We start from the raw sequence: 23,915 nt of genomic DNA, 5'->3' as shown, positions 1-23,915 counted from the left end.
CGCTCGCGCGGCCGCCGCGCTCGGCGCGCCCCCGGGACCCCCTCCCGCCCGCGGTCCCCCGCCAACCCCGGCCGCCTGCAGCGCCGGCCCACGCGCGGTCACACACCCGGCCACGGCGTGTGATACACAGCTGCAGGGGCCCGAGATAGCGTCACACACAGTCCACACTCTCACGGGGTCACACAGTCCCACACTGCCACACACACACGGGGTCACCTACAGCGTCACAGACATTATCCACATCCACACACTCACACTGCCACCCCCTCACATGGGGTCACACAGTGTCAAATATTCAAACCGTCTCACGCAGTCATAAGCTCACACGAAGTCCCGCCCTGGAACAGGGCGCGACAGCGTCACACACGGTAAAACACTCAAATACTGTCACCACCATTCACGCGTTCTCATACACAAGCACACATATGCCACACACTGTTGCACACCTCCATGGGGTCACAAAGAGTGTCATATACTCACACATCACACACTGCTTCCCTATCACACAGCGTCACACACTTTTACACACTCAAACTTGTTACATCCCTTACACACCCGCATGGGGGTCATACACCCTGCACTGTCACCCACTTACACATCACACAGTCACAGGTCACAAATAGCACCACAACAGTCAACACCCACAGCCACACTCAAATGATGGCACGTTGTCACACAACTTACATGACACACGCAGTGTCACACACTAACAGAGTCACACACTCCCACATAACACAACTCACACATGTCCCACACTCACACCATATCCCCCAGTGGCATGGATGCATACAGCATCACAGACTGACACACCGTCACCCAGTGTCACCGCAAGGTCTCAGAAGAACAGCATCAATGTCTTCCACACGTGGTGTCACACACAGTCTCATACTGTAATACGGTGTTTTACGCAGAGGATGGCACATGGTATCACCCACAATCATGCTCTCCTTTGGCGTTATTCACCGTCACACAGGGCCACACGGGCACATAGACACGCAGTTACACAGTGTCACACCCACGCACCCACACTGGCCTCCCTCACTTTTTCCCCTTGTAGCCTAGAGGAGCTTTGGGGCGTAGTGTGAGTCCCAGATCAGCCTAGTGGCCCTGAGAGAGGGGGTCTGAGCGAGGAGATGTGGGTGTGGCCCGCGCTCGCCCCGCCCCGCTCTGGGAGTTTAGAGCTCGGAGGCGGGGCACTGGGTTCACCTTCGTAGACCGCCAGATACGGCCACGCCTCCCAGTCTAAGGGGCGGGCTGGAAGGCGGTGCTGGGCCGCAGGCGGAGGCGAGCCGACTCCCGCCCCGCCCACCCCGTTCTTAACCAGAGGAGAGGCCTTATGGCCCCGCCCCTCGGCCGGAGTCGGGGGCAGGAGGCTGGCTGAGGCGTGGCCCTCTAAGCGGCCCCGCCCCGTCTCTCCAGCTAGGGAAGGACGGAGAGGGCGGCCTAGCCGCCAGTCGGTTCCCGCGTGTCCTGCGACTCCGCGGCCTCGCACCCCCACGACCCCGCAGCATGGCCGTCAAGAAGATTGCCATCTTCGGCGCCACCGGCAGGACCGGGCTCACCACCCTGGCGCAGGCGGTGCAAGCAGGCATGAGCTGGGGCGGGCAGGGGGTGTCACGGGGTGCACAGACAGAACTTTAGGAAGTGGCATCCTGGGGTCGGGCCGAGGCTGGTTGGGGCCCTCAGTGCCTTGGTGTGTGAGGACCTAGGGGGGCAAAACAGGTGGCCACGGGGGCAGAAACGGGGCACGCTGTGAGGTCCAATTTTACGTGAGCCCAAGGAACAGGTATTGGCCCTAGGAAGCTGGGGGACTGTAGTGACAGGTTTAAATTAAATCCAATGCTCTGATGAAATGTAGTTGTTATTGTGGTGCTGGTGGTTGCACACCCAGCAAGGGCTTAACTAAGCCAGGCATTGGGCTGGCCTCCCAGCACTGTCCTCTCTTAGCACGTGTTAAATCCGCACAGCACTCATGTCGGGTAGGAACTAGTATCACGCCATTTGACAGGTGAGAAAACTGAGGCCCACTGAGTGATCTGCCCAATGTCACATAGCTGGAAAGTGGCAGTGCTGGAATTTGTACCGAGTGCTTGCTCTTTGCTTGTTTTTTATTGAGACCACCAATGGGTCGTTTTTCCCCCCCCCACATTTTATTTATTTATTTATTTTTGGCTGCATTGGGTCTTCGTTGCTGCGCGTGGGCTTTCTCTAGTTTCAGAGAGCGAAGCTACTCTTCGTCATGGTGCGTGGGCTTCTCATTGCGGTGGCTTCTCTTGTCGTGGAGCACGGGCTCTAGGCGTGCGGGCTTCAGCAGTTGCAGCACGTGGGCTCAGTAGTTGTGGCTCGTGGGTTCTAGAGTGCAGGCTCAGTAGTTGTGGCGCAAGGGCTTAGTTGCTCCGCCACATGTGGGATCCTCCCGGACCAGGGCTCGAACCCGTGTCCCCTGCATTGGCAGGCAGATTCTTAACCACTGCGCCACCAGAGAAGTCCCACCAGTGCTTGCTCTTAACTGCCAAAAGTCCACCGGCTCTTGGTTTGGGCACCAGGGCTTAAAGTTGAAAAAGCTGAGGGGTGGGTTGCTGTGGGCACCTAATGGAAAGAAGATCACGGAGACAAGGGTGAAGGCTTGGGCACACGGGTCCCGGGAAAGTCAATGAGCACTGAAAATTTGCAGTTGCCCCAGGAAAGGAGGCAGGAAAGGGCATCAGTATCATGCAGCAGTACCCTGCCCCCACCGTCCAGACTTCACCAACCCCCCTCGGAGCCTGACACTTCCAGATATAGCACCCCACCCTTGCTGGCCTTGGTGACTCTGAAGATATTGACTATCTGGTTGCCCCAAAAGGGTGGAGGCCGCCAGGCTCCCACTCTCAGCTGTCTCCTAGCCCAGCTCTCCCTTCAAGGGACTCTGCCTGAAAGTTCCCCATTCGGCCCACTGCTCTCCCCCTCCCTGGGAAGACCTAGTGAGGATCTTGGCTTGTAGGGACAGGAGAAATGAATTCGCTGGTAAACATTTCCTGGCGGGGAAGTAAGAGGGAGAAGTGGAGAGTTGCTGAGTCACCCTGAGGGGCTGGATTCTCATGTTACTACCTTTCTCTCAGTCCTGGATTCTATGAAATTCTGCTCATCCACCCTGCTGGGCACAGCTGGCACTGCACCTGGGGGTGTGGAGCGTTGAGGCCTACGGGAGTCCCCGGCTTTTCACTGTGGCTCTGACAGCTCTCTTCAGAGCCACAGTGAACCTGAGCCTCACTGTCCCCATCAGAAAAAGGAAGGGCTTGAATGAGCTCGGCTTTTATTTGCCTCAGTGATTCTGTAAGGCTGAGTCCTGACAGGCATAGACTCTGGTGCCTGTGTGTCTGCATTCCAAACCCCAGCTCTGCCACTTAACAACTGTGTGGTCAAGTGCCTTGTCATCTGTGTACCTAGATATCTGTAAAGTGAGGATGAAACTAGGAGAACACGACCTGGGGTTCTTGTGATGATTAAATGAGATATTACAATATATGGAAAATGCTTAGAACCGTGTCCAGCATATAGTTGGTGCTCAAGAGGCACTCCTTGGCTGAGAGAACTCAGATTATAGCTGTGTGATCCTGGCCCAGTTACCTAAAATTGCCTTAGTTTCCCCATCCTCAAGATGGGCATATAATACAACCTACTTTGTGGAGTTGTTGCAATCTGGGGCTTTTCAAACTGTGGGTCATAATGAGTTCTGAAATATATTTAATTGGTCACAACAGTGTCAGAATGTATCACATGTTAAATATTGGTTTTATGAAACTTTCGTTTCAATCATATATGTATGGGTTTGTGTATACTGGGTTTGGAAGTGAAATCTATTTTGTATGGAGGGTTGAGATCAAAAAAGCTTAAAAGGGGCATGATCTCTACAAGTGACTCTCACATCGTTAGGAAAAAACTTTATACACATATAATTATACATGTTATGTGTATATTTTATATATACACAGAGAGAAAGATAAAGCAAATATGCGAATCTAGGCCTTGCAGCCTTCCTATAGGTCTGAATTTATTTCAAAATTAAAAATTAACAGAAAAAGATAAATAAAGTAAGGGATTTTTTAAACAAAAAAAAGAAAGAAAGAAAAAAAGAAATGTTTAGAAATAACCTACAAATGCTCTCGTTCTTTGTAAAGGGCAAAATCTGCGAATTCTAACACTATAGTTTGGTATGGTAGCCACTAGCCACATGTTGCTATTAAAATTTAAATGTGGGTTGTGTTAAAAATTTTTGGAAAAAAACGTCATTCATCAGCAGAAAGGACTTAGCACAGCACTTGGCACATAGGAGGCTCTCTCTCTCTCTCTCTCTCTCTCTCTCTCTCTCTCTCTCTTTTTTTTTTTGGCTGTGCCACACAGCCTGTGAGATCTTAGTTCCCCGACCAGGGATTGAAGATTGAACCTGGGCCGTTAGCAGTGAGACTGTGGAATCCTAACCACTGGACTGCCAGGGAATTCCCTAGGAGGCCCTCAATAAATGTCACTAATCATCAATAATGTACCATTAACAGGCACTCTTGTGCTGGGCCTGCGTCAGAGCTCTCACTGTCCGTGAGAAAGTTTCTCCTCCAAAATACCCACGATTTACTAGGGTCCGTTTTAACGAATACAGTGGTAATTAACCAGTGCCTGCGGTGGCATCATGAAAGCTTTCATTGCTCCCTGATGTGTGTGAGGGCAGCACAGGTGTCATTCCCTTATGAAAGGTGGTCACACAGGATGGGGATGCTAGGGATTGTGATTTTCACTTTAGAGAGGAGACTGAGGGCCAGTCAGGGAAGGTGTTTCCTGAGGTTCCTCGGCCAGTAAGTGGAGCTGGGACTTCCCTTGCGGTCCAGTGGTTAAGACTCCACACTTCCACTGCAGGGGGCACAGGTTCAATCCCTGGTCAGGGAACTAAGATCCCACATGCCCGGCTGGGCCAAGGAAAAAAAAAAAGAGGTAGAGCCAGAGTTCGAACCCAGGTCCGTGCGCTTTTGTGTTGATATAAAAGTCAGGGAGATGGTGGCGAATATGTCACAGTCCCTGGACCCACGGGGCCCTTGCTTGACTCCAGGTCAGCATAAGTAGGGCCATGACAGAGGAAGCACAATTGGCTGGGGGTTCTGGGGAAAGAGGGTAAGGGTGCTCCAGGCAGAGGGGCACGTGCAAAGGCCAGGAGTCAGGAAACAGCGTGATGCATTTGAGGAACTGAAGGAAGTTCAGTGTGTGAAAAGGGCCATGGCTCCAGCATAGGTGAGAGAGGAGAGGCCATATCCTGGGGGGCCTTGAAGTCTGTCATAAGGAACATGACTATCTCAGGGCACTGGGGGGGTCAGGGGACGGATCTGAGCCAAGGGCACTTTGATATAACAGTGGAAAGCTCTACCTGGCTACCATGTGAAATATGGGTTGGAGGGGTTGAGAGAGGCCAGGAGCCCAGGGAATATTAGACCAGGACGGGAAAAAAAATTGTGAGATGGTGAAAAGGTATAACAACCAACACCCATATAATGCTCTTTCCTGTGCCAGACACTCTTCTAATCTTTTCATTTGTTTTCGTTTTGCATCTTTTAAATAGCAGCTTTTTAAAGATATCATTCACATACCATACAATTCACCCATTTAAAGTATACAGTTCAGTGGTTTTTAGCATATTCACAGACTCATGCAAACCTCACCACAATCAGTTGGAAACATTTTCATCACCACCAAAAGGAACCCTTAGAAGTCACTCCCCGTTTTCCTGCTCAACCCCTTCCCCAGCCCCAGGCAACCACTCACGTGCTTTTTGTTTATATGGATTTTCCTGTTCTGAACCTTTCGTATAAATGGAATCATACACTATGTGGCTCTTTATGACTGGCTTCCTTCACTTAGCAAAAAAATTGTTTTTGCAAAGTTCATCCATATCGTAGCATGTGTATCATTTCTTTTCATTGTTGAATACCATTACGTTGTTTAGATATACCACATTTTATTTATCCATTCAGTTGATGGAGATTTGGGTTGTTTCCACTTTTTGGCTATGATGAGTAGTGCCTCTATGAACATTCACGTATGAGTTTTGTGTGAACAGATGTTTTCCTTTCTCTTTGGCATATACTTAGGAGTGGAATTGCTGGGTCACATGGTAACAATATGTTTAACCTTCTGAGGAACTGCCAGATTATCTTCCAAAGCAGGTGTATCATTCAACGTTCCCATCAGCAGTGTGTGAGGGTTCCTGTTTCACCACATGCACATCAACATTTATTATGTCTTTTTGATTATGACCATCCTAGTGGGTATGAAATGGGATCTTGCTGTGGTTTTGATTTGCATTTCCCTGATGGCTAATGATATTGAGTATCTTTTCATGTGTTTATTGGCCATTTGTATAACCTCTTTGGAGAAATGTCTATTCAGATCTTTTGCCCAGCTTTTTTTTTTTTTAATTAATTAATTTATTTATTTAGGCTGTGCTGGGTCTTAGTTTCAGCATGCAGGATCTTCGTTGAGGCATGCAGGATCTTTGTTTATTTATTTATTTTTTTAGTTGCGGCACGTGGGATCTTTTAGTTGGAGCATGCGGACTTCTTAGTTGCAACATGCGAACTCTTAGTTGCGGCTTGCGGGATCTAGTTCTCAGGTCAGGGATTGAACCCGGGCCCCCTGCATTGGGAGTGTGGAGTCTTACCCACTGGACCACCAGGGAAGTCCTTGCCCAACTTTTAATATTCATCTTTTATTATCAAGTTGTAGGTGTTCTTTATATATTCTAAATACAAGTCTCTTATCAGATACATGATTTGCAAAATTTTTCTCCCATTTTGTGGGTTGTCTTTTCTTTTCACTTTCTTGATAGTGTCCTTGGAAGCACAAAATTTTTTTTTTTTTTTTTGCGGTACACAGGCCTCTCACCGCTGCGACCTCCCCTGTCACGGAGCATAGGCTCCAGACGCGCAGGCCCAGCGGCCATGGCTCACGGGCCCAGCCGCTCCGCAGCCCGTGGGATCCTCCCGGACTGGGGCACGAACCCGCGCCCCCTGAATCGGCAGGCCGACCCCCAACCACTGCGCCACCAGGGAAGCCCCAAAATTTTTTAATTTTGATGATGTCCAGTGTATCTATTTTTTCTTCTGTTGCGTGTGCTTTTGGTGTCATAGCTAGGAAACCATTGCCTAATCCAAAGACACAAAGATTTATGCCTATGTTTTCTTCTAAGATTTTTTTTTATTAATTTATTTTATTCTATTTATTTTGGGCTGTGTTGGGTCTTCGTTGCCGTGTGCGGGCTTTCTCTAGTTGCAGCGAGCAGGGGCTACTCTTCGTTGAGGTGTGCAGGCTTCTCATTGCAGTGGTTTCTCTTGTTGCGGAGCACGGGCTCTAGGCGCGCGGGCTTCAGTAGTTGTGGCTCACGGGCTCTAGAGCACAGGCTCAGTAGTTGTGGCACACAGGCTTAGTTGCTCCTCGGCATGTGGGATCTTCCTAGACCAGGGCTCGAACCCGTGTCCCCTGCATTGGCAGGCAGATTCTTAACCGCTGTACCACCAGGGAAGCCCTCTTCTAAGATTTTTATAGTTTTAGCACTTACATTTAGGTCTTTGATCATTTTGAGTTAATTTTTGTATATGGTGTGAGGTAATAGGGATCCAACTTCATTCTTTTACATATGGATATCTAGTTGTCCCCGCATCATTTGTTGAAAAGACTGTACTTGCCCCATTGAATCATCTTGGCACCCTTGTCAAAAATCAACCAACTACATTAAACTTTTAGAAATATTATTTAGGCAGTTCGTTGGTGGTCTAGTGGTTAGGACTCGGCGTTTTCACTGCTGTGGCCCTGGGTTCAATCCCTGGTCAGGGAACTAAGTTCCTGCAAGCTGCATGGCGTGGCCAAAAAAAAAAAAAAGAAATGTTATTTAAACCCACAATAACCCTATAAGGTAGAGACTATTATTAGTATCATTTTAAAAATGAAGGCCCTAAGGCCCAGACAGGTTAAGTGAGTTGCCCAGTGTCACAACTAGGTAGTGGTAGGGCCAGACAGAATTCAAACCCAGGATTGCTTTGAGGATTAAATAAGCTAATAAATGTATGGAATTTGGCACCTGGCATATAGTGAGTGCTCTCTAAGTATTATGTATCATTATTATTATTATCACTGCCCCAGAGTGTACAAATTTCTAATCATTTGTTTTTTACATATATGATGACAGCTATCAAGAGAAATGTAACAGGGGCGTTCCCTGGCGGTCCAGTGGTTAGGACTCCGTGCTTTCATTGCCAAGGGCCCGGGTTCAGTCCCTGGTCGGGGAGCTAAGATCCCACAAGCTGTGTGGCACAGCTGAAAAAAAAGGGAGAGAGAGAGAGAAAAATGGAACAATTTTGTTGTTTTCCCTTTTCCTTTATCACTTTCGGAATAATGGATTAATCCTTTGATAGGTTCCAATGATGACCAATGAAGTTTCTTAGTATCATTATGAGCTCACAGATTTTTGTATATTTGATGTACTTCATTTCTTTGCCATCAGTATTCTTCTGGACAAATCATATTGCCCCCTATTTGCCTTGTGGGAACCCCTTCAAGTGGCTTCTGTGTCCTCTTGACATCACCCCATCATTTTTTGAACACCACCTTACCAGCTGGAGGTACAAGATAAGATGTTCCAGGCTCATCTTGTCCTCTCCCTGGCATGGCCCAGCAAGCGGCCATTTCTTCAACGAGCTCTGGCTCATTTTTCATGAGAATGCTATTTAGAGGCTGTCTTCATCAGCTCAGGCCACTATAACAAAATGCCATAGACCGGGTTGCTTAAACAACAGACATTTCTCACAGTTCTAGAGAGCGGAGAGTTCAAGATCAAGATACTAACAGGTTTAGTTTCTGATGAGGGCCCTCTTCCTGGCTTGCAGATAGCCGCCTTCTTGCTGTGTTCTAACATGGTAGAGAGAGAGCGAGCCTTGGTCTTCCTCTTCTTGTAAGGACACTAATTCCATTATGGGGACCCTACCCTCATGACCTCATCTAATCTAATTACCTCCCAAAGAGTCCATCTCCAAATACCATCACATTGGGGGTTAGGGCTTCAGCATATGAATTCAGCATATGACACAAGCATTCAGTCCATAACAGAGACTACAACTACTAATTTTATTTTTTTTTGCAATACACATAAACATTGATATATTTTGCCATTATTTAAAACAAAGGAAGAACTATGTTGTTTGTAATCTTTAAAAGGGAGGGTATGTGTCAGAAAGGGGCCACAGAGTTACAGAGTTATCCAAAATTATCCAAAATTCTAACTGTTTAGTAACTGTTTAGTAACCACTAAGTCAGGACCCAGCCCTGCAGAAGTAAGACCTGGGGAACCAAACCCAATGATGGACAACCTTTGGGCAGCTCATGTCCTTCTCTGTACCTCAGCTTGCTCCAGGACCATGGATGGGGGGCATAGACCAGTGTGATGCCAGACATTAACCCTTTAGTTGCTGGAGGGTGGAGAAGTTGCAGGAGTGGGGACTGAAGGGAAGAAGAGACCCTTGGAGGCATCAGAGCAGGTTATTTATGAACCGACATCAAGGTATCACCTTATTTTAACAACCAGCTGGATATCAGCTGTGGGTATGCCAGCGAAAATGTTTGAAGACCATTGTCTCAGAACAGGGGGCCTGCGGGATGGAGTTGGGGGTTCGTGGCACCCTCCAGGACCCAGCCCCTGGAGGCTGGGAGTGCCAGCCTACAAGCCGACTGACCTGACTCTCTGCCCCTCTTTGCAGGCTATGAGGTGACTGTGCTGGTACGGGACACCTCCAGGCTGCCCTCGGAGGGGCCCCAGCCGGCCCACGTGATAGTGGGTGACGTTCGGCAGGCGGCCGATGTGGACAAGACTGTGGCGGGGCAGGACGCCGTCCTCGTGCTGCTGGGCACCGGCAATGACCTCAGTACTGGGCCCCCCCTCTGCCCACGGCCCACCCCTGCACCTCGGCCCCCAGCGCCACCCCCGCCCCCAGCCCCGCCCCTGCCACCGCCACCGCCGCCGCCGCCGCCCACCAGTGACAGCCACTCTCTGTCTCCTCTAAGGTCCTACCACAGTGATGTCCGAGGGTGCCCAGAACATTGTGGCAGCCATGAAGGCCCACGGCGTGGACAAGGTCGTGGCCTGCACCTCGGGTGGGTGGCGGGGCCATAGGGGTGGGGCTGAAGAGTGGGGGATAAGTACTGGACGGGCAGCCCAGGGGCTCCTACAAGGTGGTCTTAGAGCCACTCCAAGTTACTGTGTATTTATTGAGCACCACCTGAGTGCCTGAACCTTGCTGGATGGGGCCAGAGACACAATACAGCCCTGGGCCCTGCTCTCATGGTTCTCATAAGGAGGAGGGAAGTGGCAACAGAGCCATCATCAAACAGTGACCAGTCAGGGCCAGGGTTGGGGGAAGCACAGGCAGAGAGGTCAAGGCCAGGATTCGGGGGGGAGCATAGGCGGAGGGATCAGGGCCGGGATAGGGGAAGCCTAGAGGACTCTGGGGGCCCAGAGGGGTGCCTGACGCATCCTGAAAAAGGGTCAGGGAGAGAGCGTCATAGAGGAAATGACAGAGCTGTGTATACATAGGCCAGGTCTTTACCCTCACAGAGCTCCCAATTTATGAGGAGATGGTATTAAACAAATGGTTGCCCGGAATAATCTGAAAGGAAGGCTGCAGGGTGTGTGACAGGAGCAGTTAATGCTAACAGCATTTATTGATCTCTTACTGTGTGCTCGGCACCATGTGAGTGCCTTACAGATGAATGCCACTTAATCCTCTCCAAACTCCTTTGAGTAGTACTTATATTCACAGTGGAACATAGTAGGTGCTCAGTGAATAGTAGCTGTTCTTATTGCTTCCTAGCTAAGGGGGTGGAGGCACAGAGAGGCCCATCACCTTACCCGAGATCACACAGCCTGTGGCGGGCAGAGCTGGGGTGCGGAACCGGACTGTCTCCGTGGTCCACACTCCTCACCTTTGTCCCATCACACATTGTCTCCCAGGGAAGGGAAGTGACATGAGGGCGCAGTGGGAGGATAAGGGGACTCCAGGCAGAGGGATCAGCATTTACAAAGGCTGTGAGGTGGGAGGGAGTGTGGCTGCAGCAGAGCGAGTGAAGGGGAGAGTGTTGGGTGGTGAGGTCACGTGGGGCCTCGTGGACCCGATGGGGCCTTTGCTTTTACCCTGAGTGAGATAGGGTCACAGATGAGTCCGACCCCTCTGGCTGTGCTGGGGGAACAGAATGTGGGGGGGCAGGGGCAGGGAGACCAGGGAGGAGGCTGCTGCCATGGTCTAGGCAGGAGGTAACGGGAGCAGGCAGGGTGAGAAGCCTGGAGAAACTAGAGGGCAGTAGTGAGCCCCTGTAGGGGTGGGTCCTGGCAGGAGACCTGCGGGCTATGGGCCTAGCCAGGCTGTCCTCAAGCCTTGGCTGATCCTGCCCTGTGTGCCCCCAGCCTTCCTCCTGTGGGACCCGTCCAAGGTGCCCCCAAGACTGCAGGATGTGACTGATGACCATATCCGGATGCACAAGATACTGCAGCAGTCAGGCCTGAAGTACGTGGCTGTGATGCCACCACACATAGGTGAGTGGGTGGGGACCCAGCTGCAGGGTTACCACCAGCCTGCCCCCTCCTGTCCTCTGTCGACATTCACTGGGCCTTCCCTGGCCAGTTGAAAATTGCAAACCTTCCTCCCACACTTTCTATGCTCTCTCCTGCTTGATTTGTATCTCCTTTCTAACATACTTTTCAATTATCTCTGTTGTACAAACTATCCAAAATTTTAAAACGTAAAACAAAAACCCTCATTTATGATGACTCTGTCAGTACTGGGAGCTGACTAGGCTCTGGGGGCACTTCTTGCTGGGGTCTCGCATGCCTTTGCTCAGTAGCTGGCAATAGAATTGCGTGGAAGGAAGCCACGACAAGGCTCGTGGTAGGTGCAGACTGTCTGTCCCTGGAACACCTGCATGCTGCCTTTCCTAGCGTCAGATCTCTCAGGGCTGCTTCCACTGTATTCTCTTTATTAGAAGCAAGTTATGGGACTTCCCTGGTGGTCCAGTGGTTAAGACTCCATGCTCCCAATGCAGGGGGCCCGGGTTCGATCCCTGGTCAGGGAACTAGATCCCACATGCATGCCGCAACTAAAAAGATCCCACATCCTGCAACTAAGACCTGGCGCAGCCAAATAAAATAAATACATAAATAAATAAATATCTTTTTAAAAAAGAAGCAAGTTATACTGGGGCTGCCCCACATTCAAGGGACAGGGACTTATGCTTCACATCGTCTCTTTCTTTTTTTAAACCCATTTATTTATTCATTTATTTGGCCACACCATGCAGTATGCAGGATCTTAGTTCCCTGATCAGGGATTGAACCCATGCCCCCTGCTGTGGAAACATGGAGTCCTAACCACTGGACCACCAGGGAAGTCCCTCGTTTCTTTCTTTATCTTACTTAGCGCGTGTCTCCCACACTAGAATTTTGAAGTCTGAAGTTTTGTCTGAAGCACAGATTTTGTCTTGTTTTGATTACAGCTGTGTTCCTAGTGCCTAGAACAGGGCTTGGCATGTAGTAGGTGCTCAGTAAATATTTGTCCCATGAGCTAATACCAGGGAAGATGCCTCACCTCCAGGTGGTGCTGTGGAGGGAACCACACCCTCTTTTCCCCTCCCAGGTCTGGAATACACATTGAGAGAGAGTCAGACCGAGGGAGAGATGCATTTACAAATGTCTCTTGCATAGGAAGTGTGTGCCTGGCCATGATTACAAGTACCAATGATGTAGTCTCTGCTCTCATGAAGCTTACATTTCTAGCGGGGGAGACAAACGAAATAGATGATCTATATTACTGTTGGGTCGTGCTACACTGAATGAAGAAACCATAAAGTTCAGTGAAGGAACTTCCCTGGTAGCGCAGTGGTTAAGAATCCGCCTGCCAATGCAGGGGACACGGGTTCGATCCCTGGTCTGGGAAGATCCCACATGCCGCAGACCAGCCGCGGAACAACTAAGCCCCTGCACCACAACTACTGAGCCTGCGCGCCACAACTACTGAAGCCCGCACACCTAAAGCCCGTGCTCCGCAACAAGAGAAGACACCGCAATGAGAAGCCCACTCGCCACAACTAGAGAAAGCCCGTGTGCAGCAACTAAGACCCAACGCAGCCAAAAAGAACTCGGTGAAGAGAGTAAGCCTCAGCTGTAAGCAGAGGCTCGCTAAGGAGATGGCCCTTCCCCCAGATACTCACCTGATTCCCCCAGTCAGGGGACTACATTCAATGTCCTGGGCTAAACCATAACGGAAAAGAACATTAGAAAAGAATGTGTGTACATATATATATATATATATATATATATATATATATATATACATACATATATGTGTGTGTTAAAAAAAAAGACACCAGGCCTGTTATGTTTCATGCTATGAAAAACATTAAAAAAAAAAATGATTGTTCCAGGTTAAAGGTGACATGGCGACTGAACTGGATCCTGATTTTGAGGGGAGGGGGAGGTTGGAAGATATTTTTTGGCAGTTGGGGAAATCTGAATTTCTAAATTCATCATTCTAAATGATGTCTCTTGCATAGGAAGTGTGTGCCTGGCCACAGTTCCCCTCAGGGGGAATCAGGTGAGTGTCTGGGGGAAGGGAGGACATTCTGGGATGAGGGAACCGCAGTGCGGATGCCCGAGCCAGGCACTTGTATCTCCTTCACATTTGCCTGCCTGCTGGATGAGCACTTCTGCTGTGCCCTCTGCCTTCTGCTTGGAGAAAGACGAGCCCTGCACACCTTACAGAGGTTCAAGTAAGCTCAATGTTGAGGTTCAATTCAGGATTCTTGTTGAGACGAGAATCCTAAGCTCTGAATCAGTAGTGAAGCGGCATGGCGGAGAAGCCGGGCAAAGTCCCAGCCCCAGCACTTTGTGGACTTAAGGCCCATGGCCTCTGAACCTCAGTTTCCTCATCTGTAAACGGGGTTCAGGATATTACTTCTTGACCTCCCAGGTTTGAAGTGAATATCCAGAGAGATCATGCCTAAAAATTATTTAACACAAAGGTTTTTTTTTAGTTCTTCTTTTTTTGAATATTTATTTTATTCATTTATTTTCCTTTTTTTTTTTTTTTTTTGGCTTCGTCGGGTCTTAGTTGCGGCACACAGGATCTTTGTTAAGGCACGCGGGGTCTTTTTCGTTCTGGCACGCAGTCTGCTCGGGCTGCTCTCTAGTTGTGGCCTGCAGGGTTTTTCTCTTCTCTAGTTGTGGCGCGCAGGCTCCAGGGCACACGGGCTCTGTAGTTTGCAGCACGCGGGGTCTCTCGTTGAGGCGCGAGAACTCAGTAGTTGGGGCGTGCGGGCTTAGTTGCACTGCGGCATGTGGGATCTTAGTTCCCCGACCAGGGATGGAACTCGAATCCCCTGCATTGGAAGGCGGATTCTTTACCACTGGACCACAAGGGAAGTCCCAGTCCTTTTTTTGTACGTGTATGAAAACTTTGAAACCTCCAGAAAAGTTAAAGAAATTAAAGGTTTGTGAATACCCATAAAGCCTTCATCTAGGTTCACTTGTTAACATTTTGGCCTTTTTGCTTTCTCTATCTGTCTATCTATCTATCTATCTATCTATGCATGCATCTAATGTATATGTGTATATATGTGAATACATATGTAATGTATATATCTTTTTTAAATAAGTGTGTATTTTTATATTTTTCTTTTTCTTTCTTTCTTTCTTTTTTTTTGGGCTCAACCATTGAAAGTAGGTTGCAGACAGCGGCACACTCTACTCCTAGAACCTCTTGATAGGCATCTTCCAAGAAGAAATATTTGGATACGAACCACAGTACTGTTATCGCACCAAGGGAATTGACATTAATTCTACCACATCATTTAGTATCCAGCCCATATTCAGATTTCCCCAACTGCCAAAAAATATCTTCCAACCTCCCCCTCCCCTCAAAATCAGGATCCAATCCAGGATCGTGTGTTGTGTTTAGTCACTATGTCATATTTAACCTGGAACAATCCTCCATATCCTTTTTTTTTTTTTAATGTTTTTCATAACATGAAACATAACAGGCCTGGTGTGTTTTTTTTTTTTTTAACATATATATACAGTCTTTCTAATATTCTTTTCCATTATGGTTTATCCCAGGACATTGACTGTAGTTCCCTGTACTATACAGTAGGACTTTGTTATCCCAGGTGTCTTTTAAAATATCCCACGTTCTGGACTTCTGTAGTTATTTTCTTACAGACTCAGATTAAAAATTTTTAGCAGGATTGCCACATGGGTGAGGGTGTGTATTTCTTATTGCACGTGATCCCAGGTTGTCTCTGCGCTGGTATGCTGCATTTGATCCCTAAGTTAAGTTGGTCACTGTCAGAATACAGGCGCTAGATGCCCTGGTAACAGCCAGGTCATGGTGGGGGAGGGCGAGGGGGGCACAGAGCAAATGTAGCCTTTGCCACTGTGAAGTCACCCTCTGCAACCATGGGACATAACTTCCTCTCTCCAAGACTCAGTTTTCCCACTTGTAAAATAGAATTAACAACAGTTCCTAGCCCATTCTCTGCTTTATTTCTCACCATCTAACATATTGTCTATTTTACTTTCTTATCTTATTAGTTGCCTTTTCCTAGTGACTGTCTGAATGCTGAGGGCAGGGATTCATATCTGTTTTGTCCCTTTCAGTGTGCCCAGCACCTGACGTATAATAAGTCATCAATAAGAATTTGGCGAATGGGACTTCCCTGGTGGTACAGTGGTTAAGACTCCGTGCTTCCACTGCAGGGGGCAAGGGTTTGACCCCTGGTCAGGGAAGTTCTGCATGCCGCACCAAAAAAAAAAAAAAAAAAAAAACTCACTTAGAGAGAGAATGAAGTAAAGAGTACAGGTTAGTGCCCTGCATGTGGGAAGAGTTTCATACATTGTTGGCTGTTATACCATCTTATACCATCTGGGCTGGGCACACTGTAGACACCCTGGGATGATCATTGAAGTGATCACATGTTGGTTGCAGGAGGGGAAAGGACATCTGATTTACCCAGTCCCTTTGTCTTTACCTTGCAGGAGACCAACCGCTGACTGGGGCCTACTCAGTGACCCTGGATGGACGAGGGCCCTCGAGGGTCATCTCCAAACACGACCTGGGCCACTTCATGCTGCGCTGCCTCACCACTGATGAGTACAATGGGCACAGCACCTACCCCTCCCATCAGTACGAGTAGGACTCTGGCCCCGTCCAGGAGGACAGCATCCCAGGAAATAGAGAGCAGAGGAAGGGAGCAATAAATCTTGAGCCAAGAGCTTCAAGTTATTTTAGAGTACCCACCTCTGTGACTCCTCCTCTCTCTGGCTCTATCTGGGTGTCTCAGTGTCTCTGTCTGGCTCTGTGTGAGATTTTCTGGGTATTCATTCATTCATTTCCCCGCTTGGTCCTGTGCTGGGGACCCAGTGGTGGCTGTGAGGACCCAGTGGTGACCCTGCCTTCACAGATCTCACAGTCCAGTGGGGAAGACAGCCCTGCCCCTGTCAGTGACAACACAGAGTGGCCAGGACTCTGATAGAGGAAGTACAGAGGGCTGAGGGACCCAGCTTGAGGAGTGAACAGGGTTCTGTGGAAGAGGGGATATCCCACCTGAAACCTCGTTTGGTGAGAATGAGCCAGGAGAAGGTTCTAAGGAATGATAGCATTCTGGGCAGAAGATACCACATGGGCGAAGGCCAGGAGGCTGGAGAGCACATATAGCCCCTTTGAAGAACTAAAATCTGTCCCCTACAGTTAATAACACTTTGCTCGGAGGAGAGAAGCAATCAGCCCCAAGAGGCTGTTCAAAGGACACTAAACTGTCCAGGGTCATTGTAGAAAGTTTAAGCTTTAGTCTAAGGTGTTGTGCAAGGAGTGGAGCAGGGGAGAGGTGGGGAGGGGACCGTCAGGTTTGTGTTTTTTAAAGCTTCCCTTGGCTACGGTGTGAAGGTGGGTCAGAGGATGAAAGAGTGGAGGCTGGGGACCCAGGGGGTGCCCAGAGGCAGAGAAGGGAGAGTGGGCGGGAGGGAGCCTGAGTGGACAGTTCGTTGGGGAGGGGCAGGGAGGGAGGCATCCAGAAGGAAGCCTAGGGCTATATCCTGGAGATGGGGTTTTACGGGGGCCACCCTGAGAAGGAAACCCTGGAGGAGCAAGTCTGAGAGGGGGAAGGGGAAGAATCGCCCCTTCCTCATCATGTCCCTCTTTGGAATTTACCTTTGTTCCCTAGAAACACCCTTCCCAGGCCTGAGCAAGCCAGTGCTCTCTCCTCTCCATACCCCCCGCCCCCCCCCCAAATCCATTCCAATCATGTACTGCTTCTGCAAACAGCTGGATGACTTGGTTAACACATTCCAACCGATGAGAACTGGTCTGAGGAGCCTTAAACCTTCCTTCCCAGGGGCGGCCTGGAGAAAACTGTCTCCTCTGCCCCTTGGTGACAACTTGTTGTGGAGGTGAGGCAATGCTGGTTCAGGCTTTCAGGGCACTAGCACTGTTTTATTTCTTCCCTCTTTATTTCTTTCTGTCACATTGGGCATTTAACAAACTTTCACTGAGTGCCTGCTTTGTGTCCAGCCCTGTGCTAGGTGATGCCGTGGACCAAGCAGTGGGTGACTGAGATAACCTTGGTACATGTCCTCAGGAGGCCCACAGTCCAGACAGAGACAGCCCAGGGCCAAGATGGGGGAGGCAGGGGCAGAGGAGTCAAGGCCAAGACAGAGGAAGCACAGGACACCATGGGAGTCCAGAATGGGTCCCAACTCATCCTGGAGGCTCAGGGAGGGCTTCTGAGAGGAGGAATCCTTTGAGATGAGTTCTGATGAGAATTCTGGGTTCTGGGAATTGAGGGTGTATTTTCAGGATGGGGGAGCAAATTTAAAGATCCAGAGGCCTTTTATTTTTCTCATTTTTGAGAACTTGTTATGTACCTGAGATTGTCGTAAACACTGGGGATAAGGCAGGAAGGAAAACAGAATCTCTGAGTTCATGGTGGTGGAGGGCACTTGAAGCCGTTTTAGAAAACCTGAAAGTCAATCCGTGTGGCAGGATTGCTGGGATCAAGGAGGAGTGTGTATCAGGCCAGACCTGAAGGGCTTTGAGGCAAAAATATGAGTTTGGACTTTATCCCCAGGACAGTGGGGAGCCGTGAACCAGTTTCCAGCAGCGGGGGTTGCCACCCTGAGAGAGGAAGGATGGGGCGTCAGGAGGATGTATGAGACACCACCAGAGGACACGCTGCGGAAAAGTCCTTATAAGAAGAAGGCCGCGGGGTAAAGGGGGGGGGGGAGCAGAAGGACAGGGGCGGTGAAGGGGCGGGGTTGCGATAGCCCAGGCAACATAGGCCACGCCAAACTATTGGCTGGTCTTCAATGCGTCATCCTCCTCCGCCCCGCAGGGTCCGCCCTCGGAACCCAGGGGGCGCGGCCTCAGCGAGAGGCTCAGACCCGCCCGTCCGGAAAACGGGTTGGAGTGGGGAGTGCGAGGCACTCTTGCTCCGCGACGCGGTCCAAGCTGGTATAAAGAGATCGTAGAGAGCAATAATGACGATCTCGGAGCAAGGATAGTAACTGAGTTGAAAGAAACAGCGTTGATATCCCCTCCACTCTAGAGACGTGGCCCCCCACTCCCAGCGAGTTGCAATCCTTTAAATGGTCCGCGGAGCGAGGGAGGGGAGGACCGGTGGGGCGTCTCCTGGCGACGGCCTGGTGGCCCCGCCCAACTAGTCCGCGCCCCGCGGCGGGCAGCACTCCAGCCAATCGTGGCTCGCGGCTCGGCTCCCGGGCTGAGCTGGGTGGCCCTGAGGCCAGACTGAGAGTCCCCGGAGAGGTGAGCGAGGGCCCTACCCAGCACTGGAGGGTCGCAAAGCCGCGGGCGTTCCCGGAGGTGGTCATTGCGAACCTGGTAGTTGAGGTGAGGTGTGGCTGCCTGGCTTGGGATCTGCCTTGGGTTGGGGGAGGTGGAGGCGCGCCTCCGAGAGTTGCGGAGGCGGGGTACTGGTGGGAGTAGGAGACGCAGATTAAGGGGAGGGTTAGGGACCGGAGTTTCGAGATCCTGGACGGAAGGCGAAGCTTTGGGGGCAGGATCTTCAAGTGAAGGGAGTTTGAAGCTGGGACATGGGGTGTTTGGAGAAGCAAGAAAACTAGAGAAGGAACTTTTGGGGTAGGAAATCTGAAGATTAGGACAATTCGGGCCTCCGGGACAGGTTGAATTCGGGGTTCTAGTGTTCAGGAAAAGGTGTGAGGGGTTGGGCTGGGATCCCAGGCATTTGGAGAAGCGCGAGAACTAGGGGCAAGGACACTTGGTCTCCAAGACGCCGTGTCGGAGAGGGGGTGCTGGGGAGAGTTCCCTGTCAGGTATTGGAGCCAGAGGGGGAGACTGGAGGTGAAGTCGAGAAGCGTTTGAAAGACGGGAGAACAGGGGAAGTTGACGGGAGAAGGTCTCAAAATTGAGATACCTAGTGTCCCGAACGGAGTGCGTCGTAGAGCATTTGTAAATCTTTGAGCATTGTGTTGGGGTCTGGGTCTCTGGACCCGAGGGCAGTTTGAGGGGAAAATCCAGGACCTTCTGCGGTCAGAAGAAAAGCAGTTTCACAGCCCGAGTCTGGAGTGGGGGAGGGGTGTTCCGGGCTTGGAGCTCAGACCCTCCGCCCTGGAGGCGGTGGAGGGCGGGGCTCGGCAGGCGCCCGGCCGCTGGACGTCCGGGTTCCCTTCCCCCACGTACTGCGGGCCCCTCTGCGCATGCCCAGGGGGAGGGCGGGGAAGGTTAGTCCCTGCGGCGTGCGGAGCCTTCCGGGAATTGTAGTGCGTGCTCAACGTCAATGCGTGTCCCTGGAGGCTATCGGTCCACATTTCCCAGAAGCCTCTGGGCCAAATTGGGGCGTGTCTGAATGCTGAAAGGAGATTCCGTAAAGGGGCGGGGCCTGTAGAGGGCCCACGTCTGGTTGGATGGGTCGGTAGGGGCGGGGCTTGGCTTGAGTCGAGTTCTAGCAAGTTTTCCTGCGGGGCGAGCCCTGGGGTAATATGAAGGCACCCGCGAGGGCCTGAGGGAGGCTCCTTCACTGTCATTGGGCGCGCTCCCAAGTCAGTTAGCGAGAGGGCATGGACAGAGAAACATCTTCCCTGTGAAAGACGAGTGTCCATAGATAGGTGCCCTTACAGGGCTCCAGGTGGCTGGAATATAATAGGCACTCAAAATATCGAATGAATAAATGGCAACTAACTCTTGTTCATTAAGTGTGTAATGTCACATTACTTCCCGAGATCACACAGCTGAGCAGCGTGAAAGGCAGAATTCAAACCCGGGATTTTCTGCTTTGAGGCCGGGTCTCTGTACTCAACCCCTGTCTTGTGTATGTCACATTTGAAGAAGGGTATTGTGGAAAGAACAGCTTTAAGATTTAGGGGGACTTGAGTTAGTATCCTCATCTTGCAGATGAGGAAGTTGAGTCTCAAGGAGGTAAATTCACTATTTGAGCCCACATGGGCAAGTAAGTGGGATTCAAACCCAGCTGTTTAAGTCCAGATCTTGTTTTCTTTTCTTTTTTTTTCTTTTTTTCTTTTTTTTTTTTTTTGATGTGGATCATTTTTAAAGTCCTTACTGAATTTGTTACAATATTGCTTCTGTTTTATGGTTTTCTTTTTTTTTTTTTCTTTTTTTTGGCCGCGAGGCATGTGGGTCTTAACTCCCCAACCAGGGACCGAACCTGCACCCCCTGCATTGGAAGGCGAAGTCTTAACTACTGGACCACCAGGGAAGCCCCCCAGATCTTGTTTTCTTTTCTTTTCTTTTCTTTTTTTAAATTAATTAATTTATTTTTGGCTGCATTGAGTCTTCGTTGCTGTGCGCAGGCTTTCTCTGGTTGTGACAAGCGGGGGCTACTCTTTGTTGTGGTACATGTTTCTCATTGCTGTGGCTTCTCTTGTTGCGGAGCACAGGCTCCGGGCCCATGGGCTTCATTAGTTGTGGCACGCAGGCTCAGTAGTTGTGGCGCACAGGCTTAGTTGCTCCACGGCATGTGGGATCTTCCTGGACCAGGGCTCGAACCCATGTCCCCTGCGTTGGCAGGTGGATTCTTAACCACTGTGCCACGAGGGAAGTTCCAGATCTTGTTTTCTTAATCTTATACATTTACTCTCCTCCTTAGCCTTGTGGTATTCCTGCTATCTCCATTTTATAGATGCAGAACTGAAGTTTGGATCATTACAAATCAACAGCAACCATACAGGAGATTCAGGGTTTGAACTAGCCCTGGTGTGTCTAACTTGCCCCTCTTCTCTCTACAGGGCATCATGGTAGGAGGCTTGAAGAGGAAACACTCAGATCTGGAGGAGGAAGAGGAGGATGAGAAGTGGGACTGGGGTCCGGCAGGCCTGCGGAGCTACCAGCAAGCCCTGCTCCGTATCTCCCTAGACAAAGTCCAGCGAAGCCTGGGCCCCCGAGCACCCAGCCTTCGCAGGCATGTCCTCATCCACAATACCCTCCAGCAGCTCCAAGCTGCGCTTTGCCTGACTCCTGCACCTGCCCTGCCCCCAGAGCCCCTCTTCCTGGGCGAGGAGGACTTCTCCCTGTCGGCCACCATCGGCTCTATTCTCAGGGAGCTGGAGACCTCCATGGATGAGACCGAGCCCCCTCAGAATCCAGTGGCTCCCCCAGGCCCTCAGGATGAAGTGCTGCCCCAGCCCGATCCAGTCTTCTTAGAAGCTCTGAGCTCCCGGTACCTGGGGGACTCTGGCCTGGATGACTTCTTCCTGGACATTGACACATCTGCAGTGGAGAAGGAGCCTTCACTGGCCCCACCAGAGCCTCCTCACAACCTCTTCTGTGCCCCAGGGTCCTGGGAGTGGAATGAACTAGATCACATCATGGAAATCATTCTGGGATCCTAAAACTTTGATGTGGGGGGCCCTTCCTCATCGCAGCCTTGGTGGGCTGAATCCCTGGATGCAACTCTGTGTGTGTATGTGTGTGTGTGTGTGTGTTTTGATGGGGGCTCTAAGCAGTGGCTGTGGCCTCCTTCCTCCCATTTCAGGGTTCCAAATTGTCTCGCATGTATGTGTGTGTCTGGTTATCGCAACCTTCTGTGAAGGTGGGTCTTCCTGAATTAATTTATCTGTTCCAAATGCCTTAATGAGACTCTGTTTCTGGGAGTCTGGTTTCCCACTTCCACATTTCTTCTGCCTTTCCCTCCAGTTCCTACTCCCCTTGTGTCCACTGGGGCCTCAGGGAAGATAGTTTGGGCCTGTCAAAGGATGACAGGGATGTGCGCCTGATTGCTATGGAAACCCAGCCTCTGCCTCTTGCACTTCCAGGTAGTGGGAGGGGCTGGCCTCCTCCCCACAGGCTGAACCCCACCTCCTTCACCGGACCGCAATCCAAGCAGCCTCCTGATTCATGACCAGGCCGGACCATGTGCAATAGGGTGGAAACCAAACTGCTCCATGCCACGTTATTTAAAAGAAAGGCGGGTTTTGTGGTGGTTTTTTGTTTCTGTTTTTGTTTTTTGATTGTTTGTAATGATTTTTTTTTTTTAATAAAAGTACTTTGGAAGGAGTGGTGTTGCCTAAAGTTTCTAAACTTCAGTGGGTCAGTGGGAGGGACCTGGTAATTTCCCTAGACTCCTGTGCCCCTTCCCTGTCAAAGGTGGGGCAGGTATATTATTAAACATAACATTTATTGAATGCTTTTTAAGAGCACTGTTCTACCTACTTTATTTGAATTAAGTCATCTAATCCTCATGATTATACAGAAATAGATACTGTTACCACCTTTTACATAGGAGGAGCTTGAGGTTCAGAGAGGCCAAGTCACTTGCTCAGGGTCACACAGCCAGGAAGAATGAGGACCAAGGAGCTAGAACTCAAATTCAGTCCACCTCCAGAGCCTTCTTAACAATTGTATTTGTTGCTTCTTTGTAGATTTAGATTCCCCACACACATGGGTGGACACAGGAGAGAGAGACTGGGTCACATGAATTACATGTCAAATGATAAAGCCCTCTGGCACGTAAAAGTCAGCCCTTTCATTGTATGAAATGTGCTGCTGAGTCCCAGGGGAGAAAGAAAATGCCCAAAGACCCCCAGTACTAACAGCAGATCTTTCTAGAAAACTGTTGCCTAGGAAGCAGAGTAAAGTTAATGGTTCTAATGATTTATTTAAGAGGTGTAAGCCCAGGCTGGTGAGAGTGAGGGGAAAAAACGGGAGGCCAGGGAAGATGTGTTGAGATACACTGCTGCAGGGACTTCCCTGGCGGTCCAGTGGTTAAGACTCCATGCTTCCAATGCAAGGCGTGCAGCCAAAAAAAAAGATACATTGCTGCACTGGCTAGGCCTCCACAAAGACCTCTGAAGACATGGCAGCAGGTAAGGTTACACAGCACTTAGGGACTTTTCTAGAAGGGTTGCAAGGAGGAAGCGCACCTGGGTGTAACACAAAGGGAATGGAGGGGAATTTTGCCTTTGTTTTCTGGCTCAAAGCCAGATTCTCTCCCTGAGAGGGGCATTGCATCTAAGTCTGAAAACAGCTGGGTAACTAACAGGTGGGTGCCAATCCGGAGAAAGAGGAGGTGGTCAAGGGATCTCAAGAAGGTACATGGGGTCCACATTGAGATGTGGATGCCCAGTGGATCGTGTCTAACTCCTAGTTAAAACGTTCAGTGACTTCTCACACTCAGAATAAAACCCCAACCCCTGCAAGGCCTGACAATCTTGCTTCTAACTTCCCCAGTTTAATCTCCCATTCTCCCCTCCCTCACGCAACTCCGGTTGGCCCCAGGGCTTTTGCACTTGCTGTTAACAGCTGCAGAGGACACTTCCTCCATAGTTTTCACCAGTCTAAATGTCCCCTTCTCAGAGAGGTCTTCCCTGCCCTTCC

General features: G+C 50.1%; 2 protein-coding genes across 3 annotated transcripts; both read left to right on the top strand.

Annotated features, from left to right (window-relative positions):
* The first annotated feature begins 1,382 nt into the window (after positions 1 to 1,382).
* On the top strand, positions 1,383 to 16,337 carry BLVRB (biliverdin reductase B). Of its 2 annotated transcripts, XM_081215530.1 has the most exons (5): positions 1,385 to 1,588; positions 9,771 to 9,935; positions 10,075 to 10,164; positions 11,471 to 11,599; positions 16,091 to 16,337. In XM_081215530.1, exons 1-5 carry the CDS (start codon positions 1,510 to 1,512, stop codon positions 16,246 to 16,248), a joined length of 621 nt encoding a protein of 206 aa, XP_081071656.1. In that variant the 5' UTR covers positions 1,385 to 1,509; the 3' UTR covers positions 16,249 to 16,337. The 2 variants fall into 2 exon arrangements, with proteins under 2 accessions (XP_081071657.1, XP_081071656.1); XM_081215531.1 differs by lacking the exon at positions 9,771 to 9,935 and having other exon boundaries at positions 1,383 to 1,588.
* A 2,486-nt stretch (positions 16,338 to 18,823) lies between these two features.
* On the top strand, positions 18,824 to 22,595 carry SERTAD3 (SERTA domain containing 3). Its single transcript, XM_081217096.1, has 2 exons — positions 18,824 to 18,956; positions 21,329 to 22,595. Exon 2 carries the CDS (start codon positions 21,335 to 21,337, stop codon positions 21,929 to 21,931), a length of 597 nt encoding a protein of 198 aa, XP_081073222.1. The 5' UTR covers positions 18,824 to 18,956; positions 21,329 to 21,334; the 3' UTR covers positions 21,932 to 22,595.
* The last annotated feature ends 1,320 nt before the right edge of the window (positions 22,596 to 23,915 follow it).

The sequence above is a fragment of the Mesoplodon bidens genome (assembly GCF_964165515.1).
Source record: "Mesoplodon bidens genome assembly, chromosome: 18".
NCBI classification, from domain to species: domain Eukaryota; kingdom Metazoa; phylum Chordata; class Mammalia; order Artiodactyla; family Ziphiidae; genus Mesoplodon; species Mesoplodon bidens.
Note: the sequence above shows the minus strand (reverse complement) of the source record. Positions and strands in the feature narration are given on the sequence as shown.